This window comes from Ixodes scapularis, unplaced genomic scaffold (assembly GCF_016920785.2).
Source record: "Ixodes scapularis isolate PalLabHiFi unplaced genomic scaffold, ASM1692078v2 PGA_scaffold8__174_contigs__length_109621045, whole genome shotgun sequence".
NCBI lineage: Eukaryota > Metazoa > Arthropoda > Arachnida > Ixodida > Ixodidae > Ixodes > Ixodes scapularis.
In genome coordinates, this window is record NW_024609883.1 from 108,940,445 (window position 1) to 108,954,235 (window position 13,791).

General features: G+C 44.8%; 1 protein-coding gene across 1 annotated transcript in view; it reads left to right on the plus strand.

The window, feature by feature from the left end:
• Positions 1 to 13,791, plus strand: part of LOC115318190 (mediator of RNA polymerase II transcription subunit 23) — a 45,861-nt gene that overhangs the window by 16,399 nt on the left and 15,671 nt on the right. Inside the window, exons 12-23 of the mRNA XM_029977892.4 lie at positions 505 to 707; positions 2,643 to 2,725; positions 4,508 to 4,679; positions 7,005 to 7,147; positions 7,893 to 8,067; positions 8,434 to 8,597; positions 9,570 to 9,767; positions 11,024 to 11,090; positions 11,667 to 11,720; positions 12,351 to 12,459; positions 13,274 to 13,345; positions 13,589 to 13,699. Coding sequence (XP_029833752.2) covers positions 505 to 707; positions 2,643 to 2,725; positions 4,508 to 4,679; positions 7,005 to 7,147; positions 7,893 to 8,067; positions 8,434 to 8,597; positions 9,570 to 9,767; positions 11,024 to 11,090; positions 11,667 to 11,720; positions 12,351 to 12,459; positions 13,274 to 13,345; positions 13,589 to 13,699 — 1,551 coding nt within the window. The remainder of the gene's footprint in view (positions 1 to 504; positions 708 to 2,642; positions 2,726 to 4,507; positions 4,680 to 7,004; positions 7,148 to 7,892; positions 8,068 to 8,433; positions 8,598 to 9,569; positions 9,768 to 11,023; positions 11,091 to 11,666; positions 11,721 to 12,350; positions 12,460 to 13,273; positions 13,346 to 13,588; positions 13,700 to 13,791) is intronic.

Here is a 13,791-nt window from a genome sequence, read left to right on the forward strand (position 1 = left end):
AACTGGTGGTGGGCAAATTACGAGCATGACACACAAAAACAGGCTTTTTTTTTTCCAAATGACGCGGCGGGCAAGTTACAAGCGCAGTCGGCCACACCCGTCGGTGAAAAAACCCGTTTTCAAATTTTGAAGCTTCCGCCAAATTTTGAAAAGAGAGCAGATGTTTAGAAACACGTGTTTAGAAAGCACTGGATATTCAGAATTTCACATGCATCTTTTAATTCAACTGTCTAATAATTCGACCCAATTTCGCATGTCCCGTCAAGGCTTAACAGAAGCCGACTGAAATAGTTTGGCTCCACGCATTTCTTGCTCCCCGGCGTTTGTCAGCGCGATCAAGCTTAGATAATTTTTTTAGGTCTAGACTCATTTTTGTCTCGTTATTCACCAATTTTTTTTTGTACGTCGCAGTCTTTGGCTATCCGAATTCTCTGCGGAATATCAGACCCGTAGCCATTTCTAAGACTCCTGCCTCGTCGGTAAACCCGTCGTCCCCCGTGCCAGCTGAACGACTTCCTGCCCGTGATGAAGCTGTACGACCTGCTGTACCCGGAGAAGGAGCCCCTGCCCTTCCCGGACGTGACCAAGCCCCACTGCACCCGGGCGCTGGCCATCACCTCCATCTGGGTGCACCTGATGCGCAAGGCCCAGCAGGAGAAGACCCGCCTGCACAGGCCCCTCCCCCAGGCGCTGCAGACACACCTGGAGTGCGTGCACCCCTCTTTGTTTGTTACAGATTTCCACGAGTTATTGCATCAATCTACCGCAAAATTCTGTGAGGGTTCTCTTCCCTGAGAGATCGCCCATCTCATTTTTCTGTCTAAATATCCAAAACATAAAAATTCTGAAACATCGCCCACCCCTCAAATCTCGTCGGACATTGCTTGATGTCCAAAAGGAATCACATCAACCGCATGATCTGCGGTGTCGGTACGTGACGTGCGAGTTCGTAGCGAGTTCCCACGTCATTTGTGCGCAATGTTGGTTTTGGTGGCACACAGGTTTGCAGCCGGTTTCGGCGTGTTTGTCGCACCGTGAAACACAAATCTATAGCATCCGCAGTTCGCGGTATGCTTTCCAGTGACGCGGGAGTTCGTAGCACATTCCCGCGTGTTTATCGCATTGTAAAACTGGAATTTGCCGTGTCCACGATCTGCGGTATCAGTTCCTATGTCTCGCAATTTGTAGCGGGTGCCCCTGTTTTTATCATCAATCTTTTGTAAAGCTTTGCCGTCTCATCCCCAGGCCACCTCATGTTTTTCACACTGTTTCTCTCTTCATTTTGTGTGAGCACCCTTACGGGATATTGCGGTAGGCAGGAGACAATTTTCGACGTTTCAAGCAATTGCGACCTATTTGCGGGTGGCCCGCATGGACTCTCGTAAAAGGTGTGTTTACCCCCCCCCCCCCCCCCCTTTTTTTTTATCCAAAAGCATTAGCTATCTTATGGAGCCGAGCCTGTGGCGTCTGTAACTGCAAAAAAATGCTAAAGAAATTCCCATTCTCCTTTTGGCTGAGCAAAACGGCTCCTAGATAGTTATGGGCAGCCGTTTCACGAGAGCGCGCGCTCGGCAACCTCGGCAGTAGCGAAACATGGCCGTCCACGACAGTCAACGTTAATAAAACACTCAGTGGGAAACTGCCATAGAGACTGCTCTGAAAAAGTGGCCCCAATCTGTCTCCGAGCACCGAGCTAATGACGAACACAACGCCACCATTTCTCCCGCAGCGGCCACTCGAGGAACTGCACGTGACTTCTATTTTGGCTTTAAGAACAGATACAGCGGAAGAGGTTACAGGGCTGCCACCCCCGTCTCCCCGGCGGACGCGCCGCGTTCAACTACCGAAGTTAAAGTGCACCTAGGGCGGGACGTGCTACCTGAAAGGACCGCTGAGGCATGGTTGTATAAAAACAATATTAATTGTGCCGCAAAACCCTGCAAACTAAAGATTTTAAAAACAATAATGCGCCCCTCTTTTTGTACTAATCTCCAATAAATTTCATACAAAAAGAGTCTTTTCCGTTTGTTTTTACGCAAAAACATGCTTTCTGAAAGCTCAAGGTGACCACAGTACAGACAAATGATAAAGAGTGGCGCTGTTGTCGCATTTAGCTCGGTCTCGGTGGACGCCAGCGGCCCAGGTTCCGATGGCAAGTTTCCCAACTGAGTGTTTTAGTAACGTTGACGACAGTACACCGCAGACGAGCTAAGACAGTGGAAGAAAGACATTCATGCTTTCGCATTCACAACTCATAAAAAAGGCTTGGGTATCTTCGGATCTTTTTTTTTTTGCTACCCTATAATTACAGTAAACAAAAGGCCACTTAATTCTGTTGAAGGCACAGCCCGTTTTTTTTTATAACGTTCTAGTTCGAAATCCCAGCACATTTTCTTTTAACTAATAGTAGTGTGGCACCTTGAAAGATTTCCATTGAACATACCATGAATTTTATGAGGTGGACGATGTTTGGTAGTTTCCAACCTTCCTATACTTGGCCAGAAAAATGAGACGGGTGAACCTTTTAGGGATGGGCATTTGTTGGGGGATTTTACGGTGGTTGCTTATTGCCGTTTTACCTAGCTTCGATCATTCGGTGCCGCCACAAGAATCTCGCACCGCCGTGCATTCCCCCACTTCAGGTACCTTCAGCAGTCGGTCCTCTCCAATCAGTCGACGCTCAGCTTCGGTAACGACTACTGGATCTCGCTTCTCTGCAATGCATGTGAGTTTGCGTTCACCCACAACCTGTTTTTTTCTTGTTCCCCGAAACTCGAGGCCGGTTCGCACACCCGCAACGGCCTACGACCGAGTGCCTTAAAACCTTTTAAGATCCCTCACAACGAGAGAACTCACCGGCGCCATCTATCGTGTAGCTGTAGAACGCTTAGCGTTTCCGGATATTTCTTATTTGTTTCACGCTTCATTTTTTCCTTACTTGCTCGAAAAACTTGACGGTGTTATAAACGACCCTTTCTTGTAGATAGTGTGTATGTACATTGGATCTCGCAAATTCTGCGGAACTTTCGCTCTAGTGAAATGTCCTCTCATCGTAAGAGACTGTGAGAACTTAGTTGTGAGCAAATGCAAGCGTGTAAACGGCCCTTTAGTGTGAACAAAGGATGCGACGCCTTTATTGAAGTGTAGTTTACCGATCGTGATGGCATGCTAAAATTTAAGCCCTTGAGTCGGCGTGCGTGCAAAATGGGAAGTGAAACCTCCATATGCTTAGGGCTGCTGACTGGGACAAGTCAAATGTGGGTCAGGTTTTCATGACGTTAATGGGTGTCAGACGTTTTTCATGGCCTTAGTGGGTGACAATACTACACCCCGCTGTAGTCACCGACAAGATGGAGTCCTCGCATTCTTAAACCAGCACCGTCGACGTTGACGGTCTTACATCGCTTTAATTTCCGTCAACGACACCCGAATTAATTGGGGGATTGGTGGTCGGGTATGTCGACGCACCGTAGCTCGAAGTGCGTGGAGAAAAAGCCCGCGGCGCAGAACCGGGGGATCTCGAGCTGGATCTCCACCCCTGCCCGTTTCAATCTGGACAAGCGTCGTAACGATGTGTGCATAATGCGCGTTAAGGGGGGACACTACCCAAAAAAGTGAATGTTTGAGCCACTTGTTTGATTTAAATTAGATTTACAGGGCTTGTTTCTGTTAACGTTGAGAACATTTCTGCCAAACTTTGTTAACCTGGGTGACATACAAAAAAAATTGCAAATGTTCAAAGATGAAAAAGGGTGTGTCTGCATAGGAAAACTATTGTTTTGAAATTACTTATAAATTTTGCATTTTTATGTGTTATATTGCTTTAGGACAGTTCAGAGCAGATAACTATGGAGCTATATTTCTATATTATACCATCTTTCATGACAGAAAAGCCAGAGAAACACAAATACTGTTTTTTAGACTTCCATCCTTTGTCCAAAAGTTTAGTTCTTGAGTATGAAAAATGACAAAAATAAAAAGTACAAGTTCATAGTTATCTTCCCCTTAAAATTTCATCCCAGAAAAGCTTCTAAAAGTAATTCCAAGTTACGTAATAACAAAACGATAGTTTTCCTAAAGTGAAATTTCTGCCTAAAACTGGAATGGAGAAAAATTGCATTCAAGGTGTTCCAACCTCTACCTTTTCTTTAGCATTGGTGGACCAAAAAAAATTTATGAAAAATTAATTATGCAGTGTAAACTAGTGAAACTTTCTGGGAATACTCTCTGGATGTTGGGGGACGTAAATATGACATTTGTCAAAATCAACTTTTTTTGCAGAAATTGTTCTTTCTGGGTAGTGTCCCCCCTTAAAGACCTTAGGCTAGCAGGGGTGCTGCATGCTTATCCTGATGTTGATTGAGTGTTGCAATGCACGTGCGTCTGGCCTTTTAGTCCGACGAAAGACGTCATTGTGCCTATTGTGAAAAGCCGACCGCAGCGATGCTTTTGGTCGTGCACGTCACCGGCAGTGACTCGTGGAATCTTCTGGATCTGTGGGTTGCAGACAGCACCAACCAAGACTACTTCTCCCGTCCCATGGGGGTGTTGGTGGACGCGATTCAGGGCAGCCAGCGTAACCAGGGCAACATGTCGTCGTCGAGCTCGAGCGCGTCGAACCCGACGCATCCGTTGGGCATGAACGTGCTCGACTCGCTCACTGTCCACACCAAGATGAGGTGGGTGCACTGTGTCTTCAACAAGGGCATGCAGGGTCCTAAATTTGCTCTGGCAACTGTTTTCATCTTGCAGTACCATTCTGAGGCGCTGTCTCTTACCACATCTATGCCTTTTAAGCATCACGGCCTGCATTTTAACCTGAAAAAAATGTGGAACTGTAATGAGATTATGAAATGTCAAAAAAATAAACTACAAAGTGTCCTCCCAAAAATTTTTGGGTTTTGTTTTGGTTTCTTATTCACAAAAATAAATTATGTATGGCCAAACGCTCGTTCTCGGCCCAAATGTGGCACTGGCAGTTTGAACCAGATGCCAGAGTTTCAAGGGGCACTGACACCCCAAAGGTCGTATTTATTTTTATTGCCTAAAACGATGCAAGTTGCAGTCATAGACACGCAAAAAAAAACGCATCGCGAAAAAAAATTTTCTTGCGCGCGCGCGGGCTTTTTTATTTTTGGCGTTTGATTTTCCCGCCTCTCGCCTCCTCGCTTCTTTTGATCGGTGACGTCAAGAATCATGAAATTTAGAAGCTTTGTAGGCGACATCTCTATAACATTTAATTACGGCAATCCTAAAACATGTTTTTTAACGCAATTGCGAACGCACTACGGCCCTTCTTTTTGAAATACCAAAAATCGGGAGTTCGTTGTGGTGCCGTCTCCTGGATTTGTATCCTCCAACGGAAAACAGGCGACACCGCTCAAAACCGGTCCGCCGGAACGTCGCCGCTCGCTCCTTTCCCCCTCGCTTTGGGTCGCCATGGCAACAGCAGGGAGGGGTGAAAGAAAGGGGACTCTCAGGTCTTCGCAATTTTTGACGTCAAGGCACCGGCGCCGATCGCGCGGGAACTTCGAATTCGGCATTTGGAAATTGTTTTTTTACTTCACGAATACTGAATTCCCAAATTTCAAATTTTGAGGGTAATGTCCCGGCATTGTTTTCAATCGTTTCGGATAATAAAAAAAAATATGATTTTGATGTGTCAGTGCCCCTTTCAGAACTGACAGTTGTTAGCAAGTTTTTAGTTATTTTTTTAAACCTTCACCAGGAGAATGATGACTGACGGAGCCCTCAAATATGTGTGGCTGCATGGTGCCAGTTACCAAGAATAGGCCCCATTTTCCCATAGAATTTTTTAAAAAATTACTTATTGCTTTTAGAATTTTTTTTTTTTTTAATTATTCATTGCTTTTTAATAAAACAATGGTTAGTTCTGAAATTTTGTTGTCTGATTCGAAAATGTAACACTACATTTGGGCAGAAAGTTCATCCATGCATAGTTTAATTTTGCAGCAAAAAAAAAATTTTAAATTCTTTCTCTAGACATGCTATACTAAATATTTGTAACTGGAAAGAAGTTATGCGAGATGTGTATAAACGGTAATGTTTAGGATTGAATCCGATAGGGGTCATTCGAACAGCCGATACTACGAGAAAAATTGCAATTCCGACGCTATACCTCCTGACTTGGGAATTGTTTGTGTTCTCCAAATTTTGCAAACTCTGGGAGCACTAAAGAACACTGCAACTATTCCGATCATGCCAAGCATGCGACTGTGTACACGGTTTGACGTGTTGCAGCAGCGTGCATCACCTCGTGCACTCTTATTTGGTGCATTTTTTCCTTTCCACTTAGTCAGCAGTGTGGTCTAGGAATGGCATGCACAGCCACCAAATGCTATGCCATAGGCTGTGTTCCAAATCTTATCCAAATGGATCCGAGTTACTCCGGCAGGTCGTGTCACGTGACAACACAGATTGAAAAACGCTGGACAGGGGAAGGTTTTAGAACGCCAAGTTACAAAACCTTTACCCTAGAGTAAGATCGAGTAAATTTTGAAACACGGCCTGAGCTATTTCCAGTTGTCAGTGAATTGGAAGAAGGCCTCAAGGATGTTTTGTTTACAAATGCTTCAGCCTTTTGGCCTGCGGTAAGTTTAAATGAAATGAATAGAATACACTGATGCGGACAACCTCGCTGTAGTCTCCACTTTACATTCGGGCAGCAAATTCATGAAAGTGATTAGTGCTGCAAGAAGGTGACTGTGACCAAAGAGGAAATGTTGCATCGCTCTTTATGCTGAGTGCCTCTGTTGCGCAAACTGCGTTGGTTGTTGTACTGCATTTTCAGTTGCTTTTCAAAGCAAACAAGATGCCAGGACAGCTTTTTAATATGGATAACAAGTTTTGCCATGGTGGCATTGGGGTGCCATTTGCCAGGTTACACTGAAGCAGTTTATAACAGCCTTCTGTTTAAAACAGTCTCTGCCATGCCAGTATTCTTGTGCCTGTTGACTTTTTTTTTTTTGTTGCTTTATTTGCAGCCTGATCCACAATGTGGTGACACAGATAATGAAGATGGCCCAGGCCAAATCGTCCATCACACTTGCGCCGGCACTCATTGAAACCTACAGCCGGCTGCTTGTCTACAACGAAATTGAGTCCCTCGGCATCAAAGGGTTTATCAGTGGGTGCCTTTGTTTTTCTTTGCGTTTTCCCGCCTGCTTAATGCTGCAGTGCTTGCTTTGGTTCGGCTGTGATCACTGCTACAGAGTGTCTCGTACCTGTGTAAGGTTTGTTGTATTTACAAGTTTCAAACAGCACTTGAATTTGATTTTCCTGGAATGCTACCAAAATATATCCCAAGTATTAGACTTGTTTCTATAATGGCTCTTTTATACTGCTTGTGTTTATTGATGTTTCCATTGCATTTCAAGTGTGCTGATAAATTTGTTTTCTTGTAAAACCCACCCTCTCCAATAATGCCTAAAGGCAATGTAGGTTTCTTTGTAAATAAAAAAAAAGACCCATTGCAAGAAAGAACCGAATTGCATGTCCTTTTCTTTTTTTAGAAAGCTTTACAAGGTTGAGTTATTTTTAGAAATGATGTTATCTGGGTTTGGGCGATTTTGTGCAATGGGGTCGGAGATTGAGCTCAAACAGCTATGGCACGTCTACTTTTGACAACTTAAAAAACAACTGATTAAATTTTTTTTTTTTTTTTTTTTTGTCTTTTAAAGGATAGGATAGTTGTGGCAAGGTCCAGGGAAGTCTATGTAGGCAAGAGTAGATGAGGAAATGAGTCAAACCATATTTGTTCTCTTTTCTTGTGCTGAACCGTCGAAAGTTAGCTGGGTGGGCCATCTTTTCGGATTTGATGGCACGCGTCTCGTCGTCTCTTGACCGTCCCATCCGTTCCGGGCATCCCTCAGGCCACCTGCTGCCCACGGTGTTCCGGCAGCAGGCCTGGGGCATCCTGCACACCCTGCTGGAGATGTTCAGCTACCGGCTGCACCACATCCAGCCGCACTACCGGGTCCAGCTGCTCTCGCACCTCCACAGCCTGGCTGCGGTGCCCCAGACCAACCAGACGCAGCTCCACCTCTGGTACGCGCCTGGTCCCCCCCAAACTCTGCTACGGAGGGCTCCGAGAACCACTGTGAAAGGGGGGCTCCGGCGCTTTTTTGAGCTGCCTGAACAGATTTCTGGAGTACACTGGTTTTACCCTTTCCAGCATGCTAATTATTATCTCTAAATTCAAAACTAGGGGTGTGCAAATATTCTAGTTTCGAGTTCAAATCAAATAAGGATGGATCATCCAAATAATTAGATTCGAATTTCGGATTCTTGGTATTCGAGTTTTCAAATGCCAATTTTGAGGCAAATCGGCGTCTATTCAAATTTTGCCGTATCTCGACGGGGCCACGGCTCCTTTGCCCGCTTTTCTGAATGCCCTTTCCGTGTGGGTCCCAGCGTGGAGAGCACGGCCCTGAAGCTGATCACGGGCCTGGGGAGTGCGGAGGTGCAGCCGCAGCTGTCCCGCTTCCAGAATGAGCCCAAGAACCTGCTGTCCACCGAGTCGGAAGAGCTCAACAAGGCCCTGGTCCTGACCCTGGCCAGGGCCGTGCACGTCACCGGTACGGGCCCCCTCTCGTCTCTCCGACTCCCTTTAAGGTGCCATTTTGAAGGGGTTCCATAGTCACAAATGTATAGGCAACGTGCCTACGCATAGAGCTAATATAAAATTTTTTTTTAGCTTTTACGAATTTATTTTAAAAAAAGCTGCAAAAGTTACACTTACAAGGTCTGTGCAGGTGAGTTATACAATGCGGTGGACATAATTTGGGGCATCACTATAAGTTGGATAATTAACTAAAAGTGTTAATGGTGAAAATTTCGAGATGGTTCCGATTCTAAACTCAGCATCATTGACGGCCACTAAATCAGTCAATCTTAACATGACTTGGAGCGTGAGGGAAGAGCGGTGATGTGCTGAAGTTACCGCTCATGCAAGAGGCTCAAGGCTGTTGATGCAAATGTGCACCCACTCAGTTTTCCTTTTTTTTTCCACATTTTTGCACATTAGCCTCCTATCATATGTCCGGTTGGTTGTATAACTCATCTGCACAAACCGCATTAGTTCAACTTTCATGCCTTTCTTTAAACAAATCCGTAAAGCCTGTAAAAACACCTTGCGTAATAATCTAGAGGAAAAAGTCCCACGCATTCTAGCTGCTTCGAAATGGCAGAACATAGACGTAGACATCGGTGATTCCAGCGGGTGCTGCGCTCTGGCGGGTTTCGGACCTTAGCAGGTTATGCAAAAAAAAACTGAAATTGTAATACAGCGCTGTGTGCGCACACACAAAAAATGTTCTGTCATTTTACCCATAAGCATGGGATGATATACAGCAACATAAGAGCAGAAAACACTTGGCAATATAGCGTAAAACTTGCAGGTGCACAAGCTGCGTACAACAGTGATTAAAAGACTACTATTATATCATTCACAATAGCAACCTAAACGGGAAAAAGTTTAAAAATGTGGGACTCTGGGCTCTGCCATTGACGGGGGGTCACCGGCTTGGCTTGGCTCGTCTGTCGACCAGGGTCGGAGACTCTGTCGATGAGTTGGTGCAAGGAGATCCTCAGCCTGGTGATGCAGAACACGCCGCACAGCTGGTCCAGCCTGACGCTGATGAGCTTCCCGCCCAGCCTGGCTGAATTCTTTCAGCAGCATCAGGCACAGCGGGAGAACAAGGCACAGCTGAAGCGCTCGGTTGAGGAAGAGTACCGCAAGTGGAAGAGTGGGTACCTCCTCTCTCTCTCTCTCTCTCTTTCTTTCTTTTTTTTCTTTCTTGGTTGATTGTATGTCTTATTGATTAATTGATTGATTATTTGGCTCATGGCTCAATTGATTGATTATTGGCACATGGCTTCTTAAACTAGCTCACCAGAGTACCCTCAGGGGTTCCCAGACTTTTAAGTTAATTGATTGACTGTCACATTGCTTCTTAATTTGGGTTTTCCAGAGTACCCTGGGGTTCCCAAACTTCTAATTTAATTGATTGACTGATTGGCACATGGCTTCTCAAACTGGGTTTTCCGAAGTACCCTCAGCCGTTCCCAAACTTCGAAGTTCTCCTGATCAACTCGGCTCCTTAGGATTTTCCCAGTTTAAGCAATGTTCTAGCGAATCTAAGCCATCCGTTGATGCATAACTTTGTGCCAAACACACTCTAGTGCCTGCATTATAATTTATTGTTTACAAGGTCTGAAGACCTGAGCACTTACTTATTGCATCAATACCAAGATCAAGTGGTATTTCGTGGCTGTCATTGAAGGCATATTAGCATTCCTTGAGATTGGGAAGATTGAGAATCATCGATATCACAAATTGAGTGTTTAAATCAGTAATATTGCCGCCCGCAGAGCCGAGAAAGCAACTCTTGGTCACGGTCTTCTAGAAGATTCCCGTTCATTCTCGCACCAGACGTAACTTTCCCTCTGCTTTGTTATTCTTGAAAGTGCCAGCTCATCCTCGCCTTGAGCGCGCGACGCTCAAGCCTTCTTTGCCGAACTTTCGAGAATAACAAAGCAGAGAGAAAGTTACGTCTGGTGCGAGAATGAACGGGAATCTTCTAGAAGACCGTGACCAAGCGTTGCTTTTTCGGCTCTGCGGGCGGCAATATCAAGAAAGATGGGACAAACATACTTGGTCACCTTTTCGTGGTCGACTCAAATGGGGCAGTCAAGAAGGAAGGAGTAGCACTGGCTCATTTAGTTCCGTGATTGGTTGGCTAATTGCAAAAGCTGGTAATGGCTTGCGAGTTAGGAAGGTTTTAAGATCACTGAAGGATGTACAGACTGTAGTGAAAGGCCAGCAGTTCTGCATCTAATCAAGGGTAACGGCGAGCCGCAGCACATTTTTGTTACATTGTTTCTCTGTATTAAAAATAAATTTCAGCAAGTCGGGCTTTTCAGATTGTGTAGTGTTCTATGTGGTGCTTCATGTTTGTTCAGCAGTAACCGTGTCTCATGCTGCGTCTGTTTTCATGGCCAGCTATGAGCAACGAAAACGACATCATTGCTCACTTCTCGCAGCAGGGAACGCCCCATCTGTTCCTCTGGTAAGTTGCTTCCACCCTCCTTTCCTGCTAATAGAATCACGATCCTTAAGATAAAATCTCCCGAAACCCTCAAAGTGTTGATGGAAAAATTTATAATAAAAAAAAAAAAATAAGTGGGGAAAGGTAAAAGAGAACATGCTAGAGAAAAAGTCACTTAAGAAAAGCTTTACTAAATTGTTTCTTTGCAGATCAATTCAATATTCCTACAAACCAATATGGTTCCACCAAAATCTTTAGCATGTGCAGGTGTGGGTATTACTCGTTCCTGTGCTTTGGTCACTGCAAATACTGGCAAGAATCTGAACTATTACAAAAAGCTATGTTCTTTTTGTTTTGTTTATTTCACTGAGCATCCGAAATTTGTTCACGTTAGAGTACTCTTTCTTTTTTTTTTTTCCCTCTGCCATACTGCTGTGCCCCATGCACAAGCTTTATTGGCTTGTGTGAAAATTGAGCAGTAAAATGTGAAAAAAATGAATAAAAAGGAATAAATAGTATTGTATTGATGCAGCAGTGAGCCGTTTTTATCTCGCGATATGTTCCTCCTGCAACATCCCCGCTATTTTGTCTCTCCAGCCTCCTGTGGAAGATGCTGCTCGAAAACGACCGGATCAGTCCACTGGCCTACAAGCAAGTAGCATTTGTCGCTCGTTTACTGACGTCATAGATGTCAATATAGGCTAGATGTAGCCTATATCAAGTAGATATAGCCTATAGATACAGGCTATGGACGTCATAATGGTGCATTCGCTCAATTAGGGAACAGACTGTTCAAGGCCAGCATATTGTCTATGTCTCTGTAGAGCGTACAGATAGATTGTTAAGAGTGTTGAGATTGATGGCATAAGCCTATAGTCAGTGACAAGGTCTAAAAAATTTTCCTTGGCTAGGTTCTAGTTACGAAAAACATCACTTTCATTGGCACAGTGTCGGCGGTACGTGTCTCTACTCCTCGACGTTTCTTTTTGTATAATCCATTTCAACTTTAGTGTAGAACGCTGTCCAAGCTGTTGGCGCAAGTGCATGGCTTCTTGACTTCTCATTTGTGCGAGAGCACATGCAAATGAACCCCAAGGTCAAGGTTTGCACCACCAGCTTTGACGTCCCCTTGTTCTAAAGATGAAACAAAGTATGGATCACTAATTAGCTCACACTCTTTGCGGTGTAGCAGCTGCTTGAGCATTGCACATAAGCAGTGCCTTTTTGATTGGGTTGGCACGGCGCAGTCAAAATCTGGGCGGTTTTTGTGGCATCATGCAGGATCCTGGACAGGATTGGTGCCCGTGCTCTTTCGTCTCACCTGCGGACGTTCGCCGACTTTCTGGTGTTCGAGGTGTCCAACACCGTCGGCGGGCAGCATGTCAATAAGGTAGGCCTAATTGGTTACGGTCTTGGAGTTTACCAAGAAACCGATGCAGTCGGACAGATGCAAAAAAATATTGACGAGCTTTTTTGCTCTTGGACATTGTTTGCTAGCTTGTGGAGTCTCATTGGAACCATTTTTGATTTGACCCGTATTTGTCGGCGGTGGATAAGTTGACTTATTTTCTTACCCGAACCCAGGTTCGATTCAGGAAACCCTCTGACCAGAAGCAAAAAATGTTGGTTCAGTGAAATATGAAAATAATTTTTGCATTCAGGGAAACTCAAGCTCAGTACCTCAGAATTCTACTAAACATAAAATTTGCTCCTGACAGAGGGAGATCCTACTTTCTTTTAGAAGCATTAGGTTGACGTGGCATTGGTGTGCCAGTGATGTGCACTCCCACTATAGGGGCCAAGCTGCAATAGTGAGAGGAATTGTGTGAAGTATGACAGGGTCGTTTGTATAAGTTTTCGGTTATCCAGTCTCTTCATAACTGTGATGAAACGAAAGTGCAAATTAGCAAAGTGTTCGACTTTGGGTGCTGATTTGGATCTAAATTTTTGCTTTTTTCATTTGGTGTTTTGAGGACATGATTGAAGTCAAAAAGCAAAATTAAAATGGGCCTCCTCTTTTTCCTATTACATTCTTAGAAGAAAGACACGCAACAGTTTTTCTGTTCTTTCAATTTGAAATATGGAAAATGAGCCATATTGTATCCAGAACACAACTGTCTGGCTTATGCCTGCGTGCGTACTGGCTCATTTGCTGCCGTGGACCAAGTAGACGAATTAAAGGCCCCCACATACTTGTGTTGCAGTGCATCGACGCCCTCAACGACCTCATCTGGAAGTACCACGTCATCTCGCTCGACAGGCTCATTCTCTGCCTCGTAAGTGCATTCCAGCATTTACGCGTTTCACGAGAATATTGGGGTTTTTATCACCTTGTCTTTTGTTTACTTAGCGCCAACGTAAAATGTGGTGTGGTAGCTTATACGGCATTGCGGTAGTGAAACGTGTAAGGATTCAATTACAATAACTTCACTGATTGTAACAAACTAGAACTTGCATTTTGTTGCAGGGCTCATGAATGTTAGTGACACGACTAAGTTTCATTCCTTCTTTCTGTGCAGGCATTGCGAAGCTTCGAGGGAAACGAGATTCAAGTGTGCTTCTTCATCATTCACCTGCTCTTGATCCGGCCGCCGGAGTTCAAGAGTAGGGTTCTGGACTTTGTCAAGGATGTGAGTGAACCCGCGGTCGCATCTCTTCGCTCGTGCGCTGTCAGGGATGACGAGGCGGTCTCTCTTGACGGGCACGTCACAGAAAAGCACCG